General features: G+C 40.7%; 1 protein-coding gene across 13 annotated transcripts in view; it reads right to left on the bottom strand.

The window, feature by feature from the left end:
* The window catches only part of PANK1 (pantothenate kinase 1), a 47,567-nt gene that overhangs the window by 16,893 nt on the left and 8,192 nt on the right, over nucleotides 1-22,482 (bottom strand). For 4 of the 13 annotated variants that reach the window (XM_075154664.1, XM_075154662.1, XM_075154661.1 and 1 more), the window contains 5 exons: nucleotides 21,590-21,685; nucleotides 21,205-21,323; nucleotides 16,814-16,926; nucleotides 13,844-13,879; nucleotides 1,461-1,813 (listed from right to left, as the gene is read on the bottom strand). In XM_075154664.1, the coding sequence (XP_075010765.1) occupies nucleotides 1,461-1,813; nucleotides 13,844-13,879; nucleotides 16,814-16,926; nucleotides 21,205-21,257 (555 nt within the window). In that variant the 5' untranslated portion in view covers nucleotides 21,258-21,323; nucleotides 21,590-21,685. Of the gene's footprint in view, nucleotides 1-1,460; nucleotides 1,814-10,092; nucleotides 10,309-10,559; nucleotides 10,932-13,843; nucleotides 13,880-16,813; nucleotides 16,927-20,283; nucleotides 20,352-21,204; nucleotides 21,324-21,589; nucleotides 21,686-22,482 lie in introns of those variants that run through there. The other 9 variants (XM_075154666.1, XM_075154669.1, XM_075154668.1 and 6 more) reach the window with 9 other exon arrangements.

Consider the following 22,482-nt stretch of genomic DNA (forward strand, 5'->3'; position numbering starts at 1 on the left):
ACACATGGAAGGACGCTCGAAAACCTGAACTGAGGCCACACTGACTAGCACTAGAACCCATCTCCTACTGTGGTGCCAACATCCTTAGACAAATGCGAGATGAACTAAAACTTTTGAGGACTCAATGATCAGTAGACCCTAACACGTGAGGGACTTGCAATCAGCCTAAAGGACAAGAAATCTGGCACTAGTAGTGGACTACTACAGCAATTCAGAAACTTGATAGTCCTTCATTAGACTAGCTGCTTCCATGTCCAACATTTACTGAAAATGACTGCACAACAGTGTAACAGCTGGAATTCATGTTACAGCATTCTCTTTCCCCCTTAGGATCTTGGTCATCTGGTAGATGAGGGGTATTGACAAAGAAAAAACCTCTTGTACTGCAGGAATGGATGCTTGGAGTTAAAAATGAAGCACACGAAGCCAAGGACTGCAGTCAACGGCAGTTGGTAAATCAGTATGATAGCTCCCTAGACTGAAGCAGAGACAGAAAAGCAACTGATGTAACCTGTCATACCCAGCAGCCACCCCTCGCCCTCAAGATCAGGTCAAAAGCTAGGGACAGAAGTGTCAAACCTGCCTGCCAAGTAAAACATTCACATTAATCTTAGTAAGACTGCTCTGGTACAGGCAGACTAGTCATTCTTTTACAGAAAATAAATGGAGATATGCCCCAGTAGAGACATATACACAATAGGCAACTGCCTCCCGAATGACTATTTCTCTCTAATGCAGTTTGTACAACAGCTCTCTATGCCTCTGTTGCCACAATCAATTTTTGCAGTGCACTCTAGTGCACTCATTCGGCAGCTAGAACTCCTGCTGAAGTTTATACAAACAGCATTACTTCAGATTTACATCAGGTTCTGGAACTCCCTGCAGAGGTTATTTTTAAATTCTAGGGGATCTGGGACCTAGTCACCTCATGAACTGCCTTTCTTCACATGACATACTCCCAGAATGGAAATCAAAAGCTAGCTGCTATTGTCATGCTTCCATACACTGTTTCTCCCCCTGCTCCTTGCTTGGTCTTCCAGATTCTTGACTTAAGTCTGCTTGAAGATTAATACAAGGGGAAGGGAACCTGAATCTAATCTCCAGCCTGTATGGTTTAATTTCTGGTTTTCCAATAGATACCCAGTTTGCAAGATGAGTACTTGTAGTCTCAGCTGATTATGAAGCATCTGATCATCACAGCTGTACTCTAAGAAAACCCATTTACTGAAGACATCCTGCACAGTGATACTTCAGTAGAATCCCCAGCAAGTAGAATACCCTCCCCTGCCTCCTCCATGTTCTCAGCAATTCCACCAATTAACAAATGTGAATTGATTCTGTTAGTCTTAACCAGTTAAGGCGGACAAAAAAAATGTTATTTTCTCCGCAAGTTTTAATAGGACTCCCATGAAGTTTTCCCAAAGTACTTCCCACTGAACCTATATGAACCGTTCACATACCGTTCTAAAGTCCTCCTCAAACTTATAAGCTCCACCTCCTGTGGCACAGAGCGTAGTGTGCAAACTGGAGAAGTTCTTTTCACTACCCATCTGTATGAACCTGTGCATGGCACAGCTGGGAAAGCGGATGAAGTGCAGGTTTCCTTTGCGTCCACACATAGTCAAATTTTTCAGTTCAAGATGCACATCGCGAATGCCAGTTTTACCATAGGCTGTATTGGAGGTCAAGTATTTCCTAATGCTTTTCAGGTTTTCCACCTCCTCCTGTTCCTCTTCTGCCGTAATGTCCTTAGGTTCAAAGTAGACCAGTTTAACCAATGTTCCACCGATATCCATTCCAAACCATGGAAACGCTAAGGACAAGGGGGTTGGGGAGGAAGAAAGAGAAAGTCACTATAAATATACAGGTTAGCCATATCACTTAAAACATTTGCTGAACGACAATTCAGTGCAGTCACAGTAGCAGCATCTGTTCCTGAAAGCTGGTGGTCACATACATGTCCAATTCACATGTATTAAACTCCTCTAAGTTAAAACTTCATAAAGCCTCAGTTAAGAAAAAGAATAAAGAAAATCTCAAAATACTCTTCTCTGGAGAAGGAGGTTTTAATAAAATGAAAATCATTTTTCCCAGGAAAACATTTCACTCTTCAGTCAGCACCTCTTGACAGAGCATTTACTGCATTTCACCCCGTCTGACTCCCGGCACCAATTCTTAAAATAGCCTAAGGAGGGGAGGAGGAACAACCAACCAAACCGGAGGACAAGATTTCTCAAGTCACATCCCCACTGTGTAACATCTACAATTGCCTTTCCAAGACCAGTCGGAATTTCCACAGTCACAAGGCTCTGTCTGAAGAGCAGCAATACATAACTCTCTCATTATGCTGGGAGTCTCCAGACTTCAACCCACCAGAACTAGCAGCTCTGTTGGAACTACACCACCTGCATATATTAGCAGAAAGAGAATAAGCTGTTTTAAGTTCAGTATTTACCACTGACAGTCCTTTTCTTTGAGCACAGACTCCCTTTACTGGTATATGTGTTAGCCTATCATAAAACGATACAAGAAATGCCACTATTTGCTTCTCAGCATATATGTTTGCCACAGCCAGCCTAGGTCTACCAAAGCCTTTGTTCTGTTAATAGCAAGAGAAAATTACTATGGAGAACATGCAGACAGAAGATACTAACTGAAGCAAGTTGGTCTGCCTGCTCTGCTTATGTATACACGCATAAATTTTAAATAGTAAGCCAGGTAACTTTATGAAGCTTTAAGAAGCAAGAATACAAAATCTATACACAGGTACTGCAGAAGGAGGCAGCTAGTAATGTTTCTTAGAGAAATTAAATTAAAAGTACTGAGTATGTGGCTAACATCTAAGATACATTTCTAAAATAACGGTCACACGGTCACCTCCCTGCTTTTAAGGAGAATCAGGCAGACTTGCTAGAAATGTGATTCTACCAATTAGGGCATCCCAACTTAGTGTTGGTATGAACTCCAAACCATGGACACCATATGCATTACTAATTTTTTGTGCCAGTGAACCTAAATGTAAACAACTTGGGGCAAAAATTTTAGTAAGCATAGGAGGTACTGATCACACTATTCTTCCTCATGTAATCACAGATCAGTATTAAGTTACTCAACTTCAGGCTGAAAGGAGCTTAGAGTCTTTTACTTCTTACCACAAGGGTCTCAGCATCACTCTTGTCTGGCTAAATAATTCTAAAGTCTAAATTTCACAATTGTTATTACACACTCTCCTTCCCCCGAACCAATCCTTAAATGTCAGATGTTTAAAACGGTCATTTTGCTCCATTGCTGTATGCCAAATAATTGAATCATCAATTTCTCCCCCCTTTCCCTAAGAACAAGGGAGGCATAATGCATAAACTCCCATGAAGTAGCTTGCTTAAAGTTCAGTTTTTCTAAGAGCACCTACTCTTATCTGTTGTAAAGTCTAATTTCTTTTTCCATGCCCTACAAGGTGCAAGACACTGAAATGAAGTCAAATTTGAGGTTTGGGAAGATACATCCTATGCAGATGCATGAGAGCTCCCTGACATGGGAAGAATTCAAAACAAGCATTTTAAGATAGGCTTTATTTTAAAAAGGAAAAATATGTTGCCATACACTAACCTGTAACTCAAACACTTTTGGAAGTACAAGGTAAATATTTAAGCAAAAGTGGTCTGGTCCACACTGTACAATACTACAATGCAGTGGAGCTCAGAATGCCAATCCCATTAGTAATTTACCCAAATCTTTATTTAAGCTACTGAGAACTTTAATTACCTGTCCCACTGGAACAGTAAGTCTCCTCCTTTCATGTATCTTAATTATGTAAGCAGAAAGTTTAATTTTAAAAACATTATGGTTGGACTGTGCAATACAGAACTAGCCTGTAGCTAAGTGTAAGCCAACTTCCAATATTCTACATTAAGGGCATAAAATCTGCTACAATCTACCTGCACCAACAGTTGCTTTAAAGCTATAGTGTAGATTTAATCTTTAAGAGAGGAAAGAAGCATTACATCCTCCTATCAAACACAAGTCCAGCAATAAAAGCATAAAGTACTAATAGCTGAGAGTTATTCACAAATGACTGCCTTTATATATCTTTTATATCTTAATATTTTGAGAAGTCATAACTAAATCATTAACAAAGAATAAGTACTGTAGAAAACAACTATGAAGTTATTTCAAGTCTGTGTATCCCAAGAACTTGGGATAGGTACACATAATGCTCACATTTGAAAAGCACGCAGAAATACCAAGACACTTGTTTTTTCTTTTTAGTTTATTCTCTCTGTGAATCTAAGCTCCTTTCATTTTGTTGTGAGCCAAACGGAGAGCTGCAGAAAGAAAAGAACTTTGCTCTTAGAACAGCAGCAGTTTTATTCAGCACAAATAAAAAGCACAAAATCAGTCCACAACAACCTGTATGTAAGTTACGCAGAACAGCAGCTTAGTTTTCTTCACAGCTAACACCCGCTATCTGTTGAAATCACTTGCAATAAAGACAACTATTTTGACTGGTTGACCACTTAGGACAAAAAACAAGTTTCAAAGTGCCTGACAAGTCCCACTGAAATTCATATAAGTTCCGTACAACTGGAGTGACAGTAAAAACACTTCTGTATTCCAGTGATTATTTAATTTATTCATCGTATCTTTTGTTACTATCAATGTGTTCCAAAACAAAATGCACCACTGAAGCACCATCAGTTCTTTTCAGTATCAGATAACCCACCTTAGCAGGTATCTATACACTTCAACCTTTCCTGACGCCACTGAATGCGGTGCTAATGGCAGCATGCCTGCAGACTGCAAGGTGCTCCCGGGTTTTGCTGCCTCCCTGAATACGGGGAGTCAGACGATTCAGAGGCCACCAAAATTATTAGGGCTTTCACTGCTACAACCAGGAGGTATGAAGACGAATGTTTGTGTAGATACAGTCTCCACAGACTTGAGGGAAAATGGGGAGAAAATTGTGGTGTTTTTTTTTTGTTTTGGGTTGTTTGGTTTTTTGTTTGTTTGTTTTAAACTGGAAGCCCAGCATTTCATTGATAACCTGAATAAATGTCCAGTTTCTTGAGTTATTAAAAGCCAGGAAAGCAAGGAGAAGAAAGTGAAATCCATCACATCCACATCTTGGGCTGATAATAGTTATTCAAAACTGTGTGATTTACTATGAAAAATGAAGACACTGGATATGTTGCAGAAATGCTTTCACAGTGTAAAAAAAATTGTCTGATAAGACTGTTATGAGCTTATTTCTCTCTTCTCAGCAAAGTCAGTATGCAATGTACCTGTTGGGTCAATGCAATCTATTACTGTGGAGAAAATAAAACTATTCTACTGTATTGCTACACTGCAATAAATAATAAAAAATAACAACACTAAAATCTAGTTCTAGTCCCATAGAACTGATACAGAAAGCGTCAAGATGAATCATTCATTCTTAAAAGCCTAGCATAAATCAAAAGACTCCACTTATCTTCTTAAGAAAATTAATTCTCTTTATGTTAACCTGCACCAACTACTTACTGGTTTGTTATCTTGAGATAAAAATCTCCATTACTCCAAAATTTAGCTGCAGAAGCATGTGACAATACAAACAGGAGGCATCTACAGCATTGCATAATTAGGTAATCTGATGCACACCAACAGCTGTGCTATCTGGGGGAAAGGTTCACTCATGAGAAATTCCATGATACATTTTTACCTAGTTTCTGCACAAACTTTGAAGAGTATGAACCTATAAGGCTATTCCTATAAGGCATATTACATTCAGAATTGAACACATTTGATTTTTAAAAATCCTATGCTTAACATACAATATAAGGAGGGCGTGTGGAGAGCAAATATAAAATCACAACATGGACAAGATCAGGGGAAGCAAGAAAGAACGGGAACTCCTAGGTCACTAAGTAACATTTCCCCCCATTAAAGAGGATAACCAAGAGTAATCCTTTTCATATGTTTAAACAACCACCACATAAGGTTGTTAGCCGAATCTTTTTACTCCTCAACTCTTAGAAAGAGATTGAGTCTGAATCCTGCTGGTTAGAACCTTCTTCTCTCTACCTGGACACTAGATTTATCCATGACCAATTTGCAGCAGTTTCTTCTTTTGCCAAAACTGTTTCAGCTTATGCATTTCTCTTACAAGACCTGTATTTCCTTGAACACGGGTACAGTATCTCAATTTTTTAATCAATAATTTGAATGGTGGTATTAATACTTTGATATCTTAGTCATAACTATCTCAGATAAAATATCTTAGGTTCAGCTGCTTTTCTTCCTGGACACACATATGATGAAATCCTATTACTTCATTTACATGTTTCATTTGCATTTAATTTGCATTGCTTGATGAACTTCCTATTTTAATTGAGACTGGAAGAGAGGAGAGAGCCAAAAATAAGAACAGAAAAAAAAAAAAAATCAAAACAAGAGTCACACATAAGATGTGATAGTATTCTCACAGCTTCTGAAAGCTGCTTTCTAAAAAGCTGATAATAGCTTACATATATTTTTCAATTACTTCTCCCTATTTTGCAGTTATTTTGAGCAATCCAAACATGTTGTAAAATGGAAGCATTCATCTTCCTTTGAACAAAAATAGAATATATACCTTAAAAAATTAATTTGATCTGCTTAGTAATGGAAGTTTCTTCAAACCTTACAAAGCTAGAGCTAAACCATGTACATGTATCAGGCGAAGCCTTCCAGTTCATTTTCAGCAGCAAGGGCTTATTGAATGTCTACCTCCTCACCAGAAAATGAAAAAACACAAAACAAGCAAGCAAAATCACACCCCAAACCAAAAAACTTCAAACCCAAAAGCACAGAGCTGTTTGTTAAACAGTTGTGACTATTCACATTTATGTAGTCATATTATCACAAATTGATTTCTGAAGATAGCACTGGGAGACTAGGTCATTACCTAGCCTGTATAGCTTCATTAAAAACACTAACAAATAAAAGCCAAACTTACAAAGCTACAAGAAGCAATGATTAGCTATCTCATTCTTGGATCTAAGAGCACCCAGCCTGATGGAAGTGATTTGCATAAGTTTCCCATTCTGTTGGAAGCACGTTGTCTTGTTGATAAGGCAGATACGCCAGAGATGCTGAACCACAACACACCAACTAGTTCAGTTTGTTATGACCAGTCCTATGCCTTAGGCAACCCTCACTTCCACCTACATTAAAAGCAGTTGGAAACTAACTTTACACAGCATGTCGTCTGAAGAAATTCTTAAGATTAAAAGATTGTGGGATATTCCAATGCCTTGGACAAAATTTCAGTAACCGATAATGTTGTACTTATTCACTGTCCAACAATAGCAAGACCAAAACCATTTTCACTCCTGTATTCTTCACTAAAATATACTATATAATCATGGCATTCCATATTTAACATCACTGCAGATGAAAAAAACCCTAGGTTTTCCAGTTTCCACTACATAACCATGCTGCAGCCAAACATCGCAGTATAACAATCTAAATATTGGCCAAAAGCATTCTTTACTGTGAAGCTACAGCTTGGAAGTGTTTAGAAATTAACCATGGCAATTATAACGCATATTAGTTGTAAACAGTCATGCTGCCTCGAAATACACATTCTTTGATCCCTAACGACTACCAACTGACTTGGGGTGAGATGTAAGATGCTGATTGGAACAGAGACCCCAAAGTTTTATCTTAAGTTAAGAAAAACAATAGAATTAAGATGTCCAGCTGGCTTCTTCCCTATGTCTGATGTATAATAATGCTGTGAAGCACCAGTGTACTTAACTGCCGTGCTGAAATCTTTGTCCTTACTTGGCTACAATGCTGTTTCACCAGGATCGATGAAGGCATTTTAACTGCTCTTTTCCTTTCTTCTGTTCAAAGATCACATTTAAACTGAACAACATGACACTTTAGCAGGCCTTTGAAATTCGCAGAATTCACACAGTTTCAGTATTTTATTCTCTCCTGGAGCGCTTCACAGCACAAGGCATCATAACAGATACTTTTTTGTATTTGTTATGCAGTGCTGTGATAGAGAAAGGTAACGTAAACCCTAGTCTCACAAAGGGTCTGCACTAACGATTTGAAACAGAAAACTGACATAAGCCTAATATCCCTGACAACTCATCTAGTTCAACTAAAGAAAAAACAAAGCAAAGACAAGCTTCTCAGCAGAAGAAGCAGGAGGTGAGTCAAAAGGCTATAAAGTCAGTCCCCAGATCCTCTCTCACCACAGGCTAATTAGCAAAGCACACTGGTTTCACAGGGAATCTTCCCTTCTCAGAGGGGAAAAAGACTTGGGAATATAGAAGTCTACCTCACTTTGGCAGAAAGTAAAAACAATCAAGAAAACATATAATTTATAAGGATTTAAAGGAATAATTACTGCAGAAAGATAGGTTTCATTTGTTGAAATGTTGGGAAATGCCAATTATCTCATTATCTTTTTCACCACGCAAAGCAAACCCCACAATCAATACTGAAGTCTTACATGCCATGTGGCAACTGCACTTCATTTTGCAATGTGTCCTTAAGCACAGAACAAACATCTGCAAAGGCCAGGATTAAATACAAAAACCAGTAAAACGCAACTGTGTAGTACTCACTAGAGATGGATACAGTGGAAAGCTATGCAGTACCAGGAGAATTTGAGTATAATTTAATGAATTTTTTAAGCTGGTGATAATGTGCTATCATTTTTTCCTGCAAGACTAATACTAAATTGCAAATTTATTCTTGTGCAGAATAAACCATATAAATTAAAAAGTATAAGATCAGCAAGAATTCATGTATTTTATTCAGCACAGAAACTGCCCACGAAGTAGTTCCACAAAACAATTCCCTGACCTGCTGTTTTCATTAAAGCCTTATTTCATTAAAACCCCATAACTGAAGACTCGGTTGTCATACATCTTGGGCAATATAGCCAGTCACCTATGCTCTTTACTCTGATGGGCTCTTTTTCCCCTCAAGATGGGAGGGAAATTCCAAGTTCCTCATTCTTTCTTATTCAAGTGATTACATGAATCCCTAAAGCCTTATTCTTTACTTCAAAATAGTTTTTACTATTATGAAGAGTTTGATATGCAAGTGCTGACTCTTCTTAGTTCCACCAAATCAAAATGTAAGTCAATCCAAGTTCTGCAGTTTTTGTTCCTGAATGAAAATGTGAAGCTGGACAAAGACTACAAAACCAGCTTGTGACAGAGAATGATTTGGTCATCAATATGTTAAATTTGGTAGAGACTAAATTAACAATCAACAGGTACTGTAAGCACTACATGATTAATCAATACAGAGAACATTCTAAGGGAAAGTGATTTGCATAGCTCAGCAAAAACATTTAAAAAGCCAGAGAAGGCACTGGCTGATAAGTAGCCCTGTGAAAGCTGCAGCTCTTCAAGGCTGTTTCTGACTATTTTGCTCTGCTCATACAGAAAAGTTTTTTAAGCATTCATTTCAAAAGAAAAAAAAAATCCAGAGTAGCTGAATGCACACCACTTCCTACTGAGTAGAAACATCTTTAAATTTTGGCAGTGGCTAGCTGTGATCCTGACTACCCCTGATTACCCTTTCGGAACATGCTGAACTGTTAACAAAGAAGCAAACATTTGTTGGCTTTATTTGAAGGGCTAGTGAAGTGAGAGCGCAAAGAAACAGAGTACTTTTTCCATTGGATTGTTTTACTTGTAGAGTTTACCATGGAATTACTCAATAGCTCCATACCTACATATAAGAAGTTAGCTATGATCAAGTAAGTAAAACGTACTATTAATCAACAAACCTTACACGATTAAGTACATTACAAATACGGATGTCCGAGACTCACAAAACGAAGCAGCCAGCCAGTTCACTAACGCCTCCCAAGCCAACTAACCAAAAGCCACAGGCGATGCTCATAAGGAACATATTACAGATATATCGCGTTTGCGAGACACTCTTTTTTTTTTTTTTTTTTTTTGCACTCAGCTCCCAGGTCTACTTTTTTCTTAATTCTAACGATGTCTGGGGAACGAGCATGTCCCGAGACCACAGAGCCTTCCCAACGCACAACAGCACCCAGGTCGACCCCGCCCGGACGCCGGCCCGGGCGTTACTTACAGCGCTCCTTGGGCACGATGAGCTTCATGGGCGCGTCCGGGAGGCGGCGGAGGCCGGCAGGACCGCAAAGCTGGCGCCCGCCGCCTGCCTGCGTTTGTGCCGGGCCGCCGCTCCCCGCCCGCCGCCGCCCCATTGGCGCAGGGCGGGCCCGGCCCACGCGGCAGCGGGGCCGTGCCCAGACGCCGCCGCCGCATTGGCCGGCACCGGGGGCCCTCGCTCCGCCCGCCCGGCCCGCCGGCGGCTGGAGGGAACGCCCGCGGCGCGGGAGCCGGGCGGCCGCCAGCCCCGGCCGGGCGGCGCTCTGCAGGGGAGGCGGCGCAGGAGCCGCAGCCGCCTGACACCGGGCCGGTGTCGAGGCCCGCCGGGCCGGGCTGCGGCAGCGCCGCGCGGAGGGGGCCGGGCCGCCGAGCCGAGCCAGCACCGCCCCGCAGTGCCGCTGCGCTGAGCCCGCCGCGCTCATCACTTACGTGGCCTGTGCCGCCGGCCCGAGTCCACCCTCCGGCGCAGCCGGCATTTCTTGGCCGGGGAGCCGTGGCTGAGCGGCGGCAGCTCCGGGCGGAGCAGCAGCGGGTGCGACGCCTCCCCGCAGCCGCCGTTGCTCAGCGGCTGGCTCGAGGGGTGGAAGCCGTTCTGCAGCAGCCCGCCGAGCAGCGAGCAGGAGGCGGTGGCGGGCGGCGGCCCCGCCGGGACGGCAGGCTGGGCGCGGAGCTGCTCCCCCATGGCGGCAGCCTCTCCCCTTTGTCTCCCGGCTCAGCTCCGGCTGGGCGCGGCGCAGCCTCCGCTCATGCCGGCGCCCGTGCCCGCAGCTCCGTGCGCTGGGGATGCGGCGCCCGCCCCCCCGCCGGCGGCGGCGCACGGCGCAGGCGTCCTGCCCGCAGCGCGCTGCAGAAGGGCGGCCACCGCCCTCCGCCGGGGACGCGGCGACCCCCGCGGCTAACGTGCGCGTTCCCGGTCGCCGCGCCCGGCACCTGCGGGGGCTCCGCGAGCAGCCCCGGGAGCGCGCCGGGGCGGGGGGGCTCGGGGCGGGCCCCCCTGCCGCCCGCACTCGCAGGGGCACGGTCACGCTGGAAGCTGGCACCCGGTGCAGTTTCAGTGTGACTTCGCTCCCGTGACCCTGCTCGCTGGTGCACACCGGGCAGGCCTGCCCCGGTAACCGGCTGCGCTGTCATTTTCGCTCCAGGGCGTCCGCAGGCACACTCATGTGACTGGGGTATCTATGTCTGGGAGGCCTCTGTGCGAGTGATGCCTTGTACCTCACACAGCGATTTGTGCATCAGCATCAGCGTTCAAGTTTTTGTCTACATTGTCACGTGTTTCCTCAACAGCTCAGAGAGACTAGTGTGACCTTGAATGCATTTGACCTCGTGCTTTTTTAGTATCTCGGCTTTCCCTGCGCAGCACTGGTAATTTTGTGACTGTGATTTACTCCCTGACCACTGAGATATCCAAGTGTAAAAACACATTTTCTGAATGAAATGTATTAAATACCAAGTGGACATACAATAAAACTGGATGAACTGTGCTGCGGTGTCACGTGTATACTTGAAAAGAAACACGAACTGAATTTTGCTCTGCACATGAAGGTCATTTCTTTGTACAAACTGCCTGTCACTACATGGATAATTGTTCTTAAAATAAAAACAGGTCACATAATGGCTCCTCCTTAGACCTAAAATTAGTACAGGACATGGGCCCTCTACTGTAAAACACCTACAAAGAATGAAGAGCTATTCTAACTGCCTTCATTCTGATAGCTCAGGGGCTATCTGTCTGCTTTCCTTCTTATTTTGCAGAAGATAGAATTCTTCACCAAGCTCCATATCGTACACCTAAGCGACAATTCCAGGAACATATAATAACAAAATTACTGAATGTGAAAGTACTCGTGCATATCTTATGTCCTAAAAATTCTTTATCTCATTCTTCCTATATGGTTTGCCATCTTCACCTAGCAGACCTCCATGTGCAGGTTTACGCATCAATACCTGTTACTGATACTGGAATAGCGTGTATTAAGAAATTGCTTTATGAGAGGTAACGTGACATTCTCTCCACTTCTTGGCTGGCACCAGAACATTACGTTTAGGTAACTGGGAGCAAGCCACAGAAAAACATGCATATGAAGTTGGGGAAATGAAGAAAGTGTTTGAGAACAAAGGATAAGTAAAATTTTCTTCCTAAAAACCAGTAACCAATGTTCTGAAGATGATTAAAACACTCCAAATTTTCCTCATGTCCTAATGCATAAGCACTGCTGTAATTGCCAGCCCAAAAGCGATTGCCCTGAAGAGGGTAGGAAGGAAGGCAGGCTATATACATTTGCTGCTAGAAGGAGCTGTAGTCCTTCCAAACTGAAATTCTTTGAGAACTCTCTAACTTACTGAATTATGTTTAAACTAAAAACCAGAAGGTTGCTGACTGGACTGACAGGGACCTTCATACCACTTGTTGGCAGTTCTAGGCAACTGGCTGGTTATGCTTTATGAAATTTCTTTGTTAATTCAGACCTCTCAGGGCATGAGGAATCCTTGCTGCTACTGTCCCCAGCTGGCAACGGTTGTCCCCTTCTCCGTCCCCGACACAGAAACTGACTGCACATACAACCAGCCCGATGCACAACAGGGGATCATTCCTGCAAACCTGTTTTTCTCTGCAATTGCAGCGTAACTGGGAGCAGACACGTGGGCAGTTGCCATATCTCAGCTGAAGGGTGTCAACTTTTTACCTTACTCCAACAAAAGCAAGACCATGTTACATTTCCTTGTGGTAGGACAGCAGTCCTTCCACTGGCTCTGCAATGGAATACAGTATCTTTTTCAAGTACTGTAACCAATTTTAGGCACTAAACTGCTGGAATAACTAACAAAGGATTAAATGAAAACATCAAGTTTTAGTCTAGGAAATGAAAAATTTGAAGGGATATTCAATTCTGGAACAGGTAACAGCAAAGGAAATACATCACAGTTGCTGAGAAAAAAGAATGAATTCGTAAGCAATAACCGTAGTAAGGGAAATTCACTTTAGACTTGAGGCAGACATTTCCTAGAATGAAGCTAGACAAGCGTTAGACTGCACCAGAAGACTCAACTGTCCATTGCTCCAAGTTTTTAGGAAAAGTTAAGTATCTGTGAGGAACAGTCTAGGTAGAGCTGATCCTGACTTAGAGCAAGGAGAAGGCATGGCCTAGACACCTTTCTGAGGTTCTTTCCAATCTTCTATTTCTAATTAAATATTTCCCTAATATTTTGCTGTAAATATTGCGCAATTATGCCCAGGATAGAAGTGGACTAGACTGTGCTGAATAGAAGAAATAGGTCAGGAAAATACTGTTAGGATATGATCCAAATCACTGACAAGTTCAGGGGCAGTGTAGACCAATGGCATATAACAACAACAAATGTCACCTCAAATAATGCTGCAGAAAATATAAAAATGGAGAAATGCTAAAGACTGTCCAAATCAATTGACAGGTTTTATGTACAGGGACAGATTCACTTCTAAGTGTGCAAGTTGCCCTAATCTTGTAAGCTCTCCAGCAGGAATGGATGAAAACACTTTCCAAACTTTTTGCATTGCGTTGTGGAAAGATTAAGTTTCAAACCGATGTGCTGCTTTATCAAAACAATTTCAGACTCTTGTACTGATGAATATCAGTAATTGATTTCTGCACTGCAAAATACCACCTTTTTCATATTATTTCTGTTTACACTTGTTTAATTTTGGAATGAGATTTTAGAAAGGTTTTACATACCCTCTTCAGTTTTGATTTCAGAATTCTTCAGCTCTTCTGCAATGTAAACCAAGACAAAGGGAATAAAATTAGAATATGTTTGATGTATTATGTGATCATCTGTAAGGGTTTAAAATTAAGGAATCTCATGTCCTCAGGTGCATATAGCATTGCTTATTTTGGGCACAAGCAAACAACAGTGCAATCCATTTGGCATTCAGGGGAAAAAAATCTGAGCCTTTTGCATCAATAAAGTTGAAACTGGGAGCAGATGAACTGTTCATCCTATTCTGCATCAGCTGTGAGCCACAGGTAAAATCACAGCACCACATTTCATTAATTCATTGCCTGATGTAGTGATGTAGACAGCCTGTGCCCTTCTAATATTCTGCACAGGGGCTAAATTGGTGATGTGAAGGTCTCACATTATACTTAGTATTTGAAAATCTGGAACATCTCAGAAAACACAAATATGACAGAAGTGATCATGTCACCTTCTCAAAACAGGACAAAAAAGTAGAAATAAACTGTCCTGCTACTCTCACAGTTAAGCAGTTGGCTCCAGACCTGCTGGTTTTTTATCCATACTATTTATGAGACAACGCATCACAGCAGAACTGGCTGAAAGCAGGTATTGTTTCTAAGAGGTACTGCACTCTCTCGCCTTCATACCACATATACACATTCAGCGTGTTACTGCCTACTCTGCATCCCTTTATATTAATTTCTGTATATTTTATATGTATTTAAGTTGTTGCAAATCAAGAACTAGGTGGAACATACAACATCCGTCAATGAAATCATGGCATGTATTACAGGTTCAGTTTCTAACACTTTGGTGCAACCAAAGTAAATTTTTCCTCTTCCTTTTATCCTAACTTTCTGAACAAACTCTGTGAGCCAGTTCAGTTTTCAGTCTAACTTGCAAGACAACAACCCAGGTGGAAGTGCAGTACGGACAAACAAAATTGAGGATGCTTCCAGTTCTTTCAATATTAATGTTTAGTCAGTATTTCTGTCTTCCTTTCTGAACAGGAGTAGGTGGAAACTACTTGTTTATTTTTAAATATTTTTCTATATATTTCACTGTAAACCAGCAATCTGGTGGGAAAAGGACCACAAACACATAGTATGCTGAAGAATCCAGGACACAAATGGACTCAGAACAGTGAACAAGTCTCCCATACTGACTCACTGCATATTACACATTTGCACAGCAAACAGTTCATGGATTATTCCATACCTGCCTGCACTTCAGACACCCAGCTTTCTATCCCCTCTATTTATTTGTTTATAAACACGGAGAGCCAGACTGCAATTCTCTAACTCTATGAGTCAGCTTCAGCAAACTAACGACTTCCTTGTGGTTAAGATACTCTGCCACAGGATCAGAAGTGCTGTGCTGCAGCCCTTATAGTTTTAAAACCAATGGAACTAAAAAAAAAACCCAAACCAAAAACCCCCACCCTTTCAGGTATGTTATCGTCAGGCAACCTGGCCTGAAATTTTTAGGAGCCTATGAGGATTAGCCCCTCCTCTCTCATTCTGTGGGGCTCCCCTATCCCCGGTCTGAGGCTAAGCTAAAATAAGCAGCAAACAGGTGCAGTCCACATGTAAATTCATTACCCAAAAACCAAAAAAAAAAATCTTACAGAGCACCACTGGCGTTATTCTAATTCAAAGCCAGCCAGCTACAAAGCTTTGGTCATATTTTGGAGAGAAGTGGTAACGAGGAGCATGTACACACCATCTCAAATTACACAAACTGTATTATGCAATGCAAAGAGTGTAATGAAACAGACTTCTGGCATAGCTGCCTGCAGATTTATGTTCAAGGGGTTGCTGGCACTCTGCCATTCCTGTTTATATTTCCATTCAGGTTACTTCTATGTTTATCGTGTTTCTGTATTACAGGAAAGTCATACTAGTTCTTATTCAATTTTATCCCTTTGAAAATAAAGCAAATACAGTACAGCTTAATAAATTAACATAAAAATATTAAGAATGTTTCTTGCAAAAAATCAGATACTGTTGATTTGTTTTAGGTATATTCACATATCACACATATCAAAAGGAAAGTGCCAAGTCTCGGAGTCTAGAATTTCTGCCTAATTTCTTTTCAGAACTGGGAAGAAAACCATACTTTTTTGGGGTATGCAGGACCTTTGGTAGACACATGTTTAAAATATATTTTAATGCTCTTTTTCCCTTACTTTAAATTGCAGGGCTGGAAGACCAACAGTCAAACATAACTATATGACAAAGGATAGATGTGTAAAACAAATGGGACAAAACAGCTTTAAAACTGTGCAGAATTGTTATATGGAAAATGCAATTAGAGAGTATTTAAAAAGGGACCCAAAGGGCTCTAGTGTTATCAGTGCAATCACAGGAAAGCTAAGCCTTACTATGACAACAGCTAGCTAGCACGAGAATTCTGCTTTCCCCAAACACTAACGCATCTGAAAGGGGAAACCGATTGCAGATGACAGAGGAAGTGAAGGGCATAAACTTAGTCATATGCCTAAATCTTTGCCACATTGAGGCCGTGAAAGATTATATTGAGACCATCAGTTCCTTCCCTCCCCACCCACCTCCTGGTGCAGGCTCCTTTCAGTTATGCCTTTTGTGACATTTAAACAAAACCTGTTGATCTCATGAAGAAAAGCCCTGTTCCCCTGCACAGAGTTGAAGCTCATCTCCCCTTCACTTTCATCAAGGCAAAGAAAGATGGAGAAAGGCACTCTGTCTAAACAGGAACTTAGCTTTGGCGGTCTGAACAGCTCTCAGGAGGAATGTTCTTTGACTTCATTGATGACAAATAGGGCATAGATCTCCTGGCCCAAGCGCCAAGCTGAGTGTCCAGGCAAGGCAGTATGAATGCTACCTGTAAAAAGTTGTCTGGACTAGGACATGACTTACATATCTAATAACAATAGCCAAGACTAGGGAATAACAGTCAGAAGAGTAATAGATGTAGTCTGGTCTTACCAGCCTGCCCATCCCTGTGGCCAGACTTTGCAGTGGCCCAAGCGGTTTCTACAGTTATTCTCTGGCAGTTCTGAGATGAGGTTAGAGATTGTGGTTGCCGTCTTTCATCCCAACTGAAAAAAAGCATGCAGCAGTCACAAAACAGTGAGAACCTCTTCCTTCTAAAGCCTTCCCTGCCAATACCTCTGTTTCTCTGTGTCCAACTAGACACAACTTAATTTGCAGGTGCATTTACTCTCCACAACTTTAACTGATTCCTGGCGGAGCTATTGGTGCCCTTCTTTTATAGGAAACAAACACCTTCAGTGCCTTAGTTCAGACATTTCAAATAAAACTCCCCAAATTAGTAAACGTGTAAAATCTAGTCCTTGATTATTGCTTAGGAGTACAAGCCAGTGAAGATAAAGTAGGTGTTGGAGGTGAATCATCTTTTTTTTCCACGCCATAGTTTCTGCAGAGAGTTTGTAAAAAGGAAAAGCCAGGTAATGGATTCTAACTATTAGGTATGTAAAAAAGCTAAAAATCTCCTTTCAAATACACTCTCCTTTGCCACCGTCCACTCCATCTCGTACCTAAGTATTTGGCTCCATGTACTGCTGCTTATGTTTAACTATCAAACTTAAATATACAAAATGTAATTGGAAAACATGCAAGTTCACAACCCACTGATTGAGAAATACTGTTCATCATCATAAAAAAACGACTGCAACAAGTGGCAGAGCATTTGGCAGAGAAAACGATGGCCTTTCCTCCTGACTGCTCCCCCATAAACAATTACTCATGTATGTATACATACACATACCTCCAATGCAGACAAAACTGGCTTACTCTAACCCAGGAGGGAAGACACAGTATCAGTCAGAGGGTAGAAAGGACACAGAGCTTTTATTTGCCTTCTTCCAAACTAGTCCACAGATGGGAATCAGTGTAAAACGGAAACACACCACACCTTTGGTATTTCTCCTCAACCACCTTCAGTAGCAGGGAAATGTATGTCTGAATGAGCATTTAAGCACAGGGTTAAGTCCAAATACCACAACTAATCTGAAGTTAAAATTTTAGTACTTGAACAATATGACTTTGCTTTCAGATAGATAAACCAAAGATTTGTTTAGGTTTTTGATGCTGAAAAAACATTTAATAAGTCCTTGTGAGATTAAGCTGAAACCACAGACAGTAAAATTCAAATGCTAATCTTTTTAAAAATATCTTTTTTATCCATGTTTGCAAAGAATGAGAGTCTTGTGTAGGAAGGGGCTGTGCTATAAATGACAAATTTGTTCCTAAAGGCTCCAACTACCTAGTGACAAAGAAGGGAAACAACCAAACATTATTGCTAACATTGGGTTGGTTTGCCACAGTTACATCCTCTTATATTTCTGGGACGGGTGACCTTTCAAATATTACAGTGAATAGTCAGTTCTGTGCAATGCATTTCGTTCTGTTCAAGAGGCCAATTTAGAGCTTTCAGGTTTTTACAATGTTAATTCAAACTATGTACACACAAAAAAACAAAAACAGAACTATAATCATAGACTTCTGTCTTCTCATTAGATACATTGTGGAAAAAAACACAACAGAAAGTAACTTCCAGGGTCTCTCCTGCATAGAAGGCAACTTGCATTTCACTGCAGGAATCTTAGTGTCACCAAAATACTTGTTTTCTTGTAATAAAACATAACTGATACAAATACACACCTGGTCTAATGGGAATTTAAGACTCGAAGAGACCATCTGGGTCATCAAAACAAGTTCTTTGAATCAATGATTAACTTGAAAGGGTCTAAGAAACATATATGCCAAGTACCATGGAGGACAAAAGATTTTGTATTATCTCATAACATATGACTGAACACCTTGGGACCAAAGCGTTATTTTGACACTCACATGTAAAGTCCTAATTATACACATTTATAGTTCTTTTTAACCCAGAATGGTAAATCAGACTCCTTGATCTCATGAACACTGCTAACCAAATTTGTTGTATTTATCCTTAATTTTGACATGGAAGTCAGATAAAGAAGCCAGCGATTTCACACATGGGAAAAGAAACAAAAGCATTCTGTATCTCCTGTAAAACAGGAGACAAAGGTACCTTTTTTGTTTACAAAACTTCTGTATATCCACTGAAAACAGAACTGATAGGGCTAAGACATCAATCTCATACTTTTTGCCTGACTGCTCTAAAAGTAGCAAGCACCAATTGATTTGCTTTTCCTCTATTTATAAAATTTACTTCAAATACCAAAGGAGACATGTATCTTATCTTCATTCCATTTCCTCTTAGAAGGAAAGGAGAAGGAGGGGGGAAAAAAAAAAAAAAAGAACAAGCACACAAGTCAGAAAGGAAGGTACAGCTACCCCATCAGATGAAGGTATGAGGGAAATACTGCCGCAGTGGTTATGAGGCATCCGTGGTCAAGGATTGCAAATAAGAGAATCCCCACAAATTATATGACATGATCTAGTCTCCATTCACAGGCACAACTGAAATTGAGCATAAGCTAGAATTAATATGCCTAACCTAAAGCGCTAAACCAAGAAAAGTTGTCTGATTTATGACCTGCTTATCACTGCCAGGTTTCAGACCTGAGATCATCCCAGAACATATAAACCAAACAATGTGTACATAAACCAAATCATTTTTAGAGCAGATTAATTCCCACATTTTGAGGCAAATGCAAACAGCACTGGATTGACACATCATGACTGTTTTCATAGGATTAGCAAAAACTACCTAATCAATGAAAACATTTAAAAAAAAAAAAAAAAAAGAGATATCTCTTTCCTGCAGAGAGAAATCAGGCTGGAACCCTAGGTTCAGTGAACCAGAAAGTCTGTGGTTAAAACAAAAAAAAAACAATTCTCCGCCCCTATTCACCAAGTTTAAATTTGATTATAAGCAGATTGATTTCAGTCACAGCATAGACTGCCATAAGGAAAAAGGAAGAAGACATTAACACTGTTCTGAATTTAAATACTTCGCGCTTATGTAGTGCTCTGTACCCACAGATCTTCAGACACTTCACAAACTGTGAATAACTGCTCTTCTCACCTCCCATTTAAAGAAACAAAAGCAACAATGCTAAAACAAAAAGTAGTGAGAGAGCTGAGAAAGAACTTGCAGACAGGTCTCACCTCGAAACTAAAACCCGTATTTGGATCAGTTTGACCCAAAATGGAAATTAAAATACCCATGCCCCTGAAATGGAAAATTTAGTTGCAGTATTCCAGTCATTTTCAGATTTTTAACTTACTTGCCTAGGCAGGCTCCGTGCTGAAGCGGAAATCTGAAAGACTTCTATTTGAAAAACAGCAGAATATCTTAATTTTCTGAAAAGGAATTCCCATTTTTCTCAGCCAATCATAGATTCAAGAAACAGCTTCAGTTCCCCAGAAGTTGTATTCTCAGCAAAATTGGCTATTAATCTAGCAATGCTTTGGGTTGGCCAATTAGCAGTCAAACTTACATTTCATCAGACAGAACATGCTGTCTTCCATTTGATATGGCAGGGCCCTGGAAAGACACTTCTTGCTGCTTATTGAAAACAGGATCCATTTAAGTTTAAAAAACAAACAAACAAAAAAAACCCTTGCTTGCAGTTTCAGCAAATTAACTCATCAGTATTAGCTTCCTTTGTTGAAGCTCCTTGAACCTATTGGAAGCATACATTTTCACTTCACTGACATTTTTCTGTTCTGCTTGTGAAATTCAGTGAAAAGCTCCCTATTTATCTTTGCATGTACATCCACATAAGTTATGTCATTTGGCCATTACCAGTGTGAACAAAGTTCTAGGCACACAGGTTACTGACCTTAAAACACGCTGTTTGAAATCCTTGTTTGACATAATTTGTGTTATTCTCTATGTCAATAGTTATTTGATCTGTTGTCTACTATATTTACAACTGAACAAAATAAAGACAATAGAAACTACTACTCAATGCAGTTTTCTTAAGACATTCTGTCTCAGTACAGGAATAATTTCAGCTATACTAGCAAATAGCCTACTTTTAAGAAATAACCATGTATAGGTTTCTGCAATGAACATAAGTAACTTCTAATGTTATTAGAAACTTCAACTCCCAGTTTAAGAATCATAGTTGAGAAACATGAACATCTCACTAAAACGTGCCAGACTTTCCTCTTCATTACTTCAGCTTTCAGCATTCAGAACTATTACAATAAAATTGTGTTCCATTATTTTCATTGCATGATGAACATCCAACATGGAGGTAACATCTGACTTCTTTGGGGAAGTGTTTGTATGGTCAAATGAAACTGGGCTCCCAGCAACCAGTGACACTGAACTTCGATGTGAGTTAATGATACAGAGGAAGGACAGGAACAAAGGGAACTGGGGGAAAGGGGAAGATGAGCAACAGACTTACCTAGTAAGAGGCCAGCACTCCCAAGTTTGTGGTCTGTGTTCTCTTCCCATCATAGGCAGGCATCGGCATTAGTTGTGGTTTCATCAGATCAAACCCACGTTGTGATACCACCTTACAAACTGCAGCCAAGGAGGAGGGGGGAGGGCAGGGAGATAAAAAGAAAACAGAGAGAGAGGGTTACAGCCAACAATATGGTACTACATCCATAAGAAGATGGATGGCATCCAAGATGGCATGGATCTTCCCATCATCCCCATATCAATGTTCTCAATAATATTCATCAAACAATTTATTAAGAATTCTGAGGTGAAAAGTTTATTCATAGGAATGTTCCTGTGATGAGGCTTTAATAAACCACAGTTCCTGGATGGAAAGAAATACATACCATGTTAGATTTTCCTTGCCCAAGTTCACTGCTGAGATTCTTGGTGGCCATGGCTGCTTTAGACACCCACTAGCTAGCTACACCATCCACCTAAAACTGAAAACAAAACATCAGATAAAAAAAATTTGGCATGCGTAACACAACCTCAAGCAGCACTGTGGCATAATTTGCAGGGTATAGCTACATTTGTTATACCTGAAATTAAGCCTCATGTTTATTTGTAACAGCAATAGCCATCTGACTAAAACAATAATAAAACTGTAGCATCTATTTCTGAGTCACTTGTATTGGATAATTAATTTGCCAAGAGCATAAGTCATCCAGTTAGAAATTAGTTAGAGAATGACTCATTTCTAACTTTATACTAATATTATCCTTAAAATAAAAGGATTCCTCCCTTACCCCTAAATTGTTGCATGTTTTGGTTCTTTTTATAATGCCAAAATCTGCTTCATATAGAATATTTGGATTAATTGTTGGAATAATTATCTTAATTTTATAATGCCATTCGCCCAGAAAGATCTTACAGTGCTTTCTAAATGTGTGTGTATTCTTCAGTGCACCCACATATATGATGAAGCGTGGTAGCAGAACAGTACTTGGCAACACTATACAAAAGCATCTGACTGGAACTGCAGTCAGATCCTATAATCTGTTGAAACAGCAAAGGGAAATTCAGATACACAAAACTGAATTACTAACAACGGAATTTTCCCGTTTACATCTCAGTTTTTGCAAAATGGGGTTTATTATGGGGTAAGATCAGCCAGTGCTTGGTAATACTCATCATTTCAGTGGAAACCTTTCAGTTTCTTCAGATTTCAGCTGTGAGAAAACTTTCAGTAAGGAAGCCTGGCCTATTTCAAAACTCTGCTTATCCTCGGCTGCAGCAC

The sequence above is a fragment of the Calonectris borealis genome, chromosome 7, assembly GCF_964195595.1.
Source record: "Calonectris borealis chromosome 7, bCalBor7.hap1.2, whole genome shotgun sequence".
Lineage (NCBI taxonomy): Eukaryota > Metazoa > Chordata > Aves > Procellariiformes > Procellariidae > Calonectris > Calonectris borealis.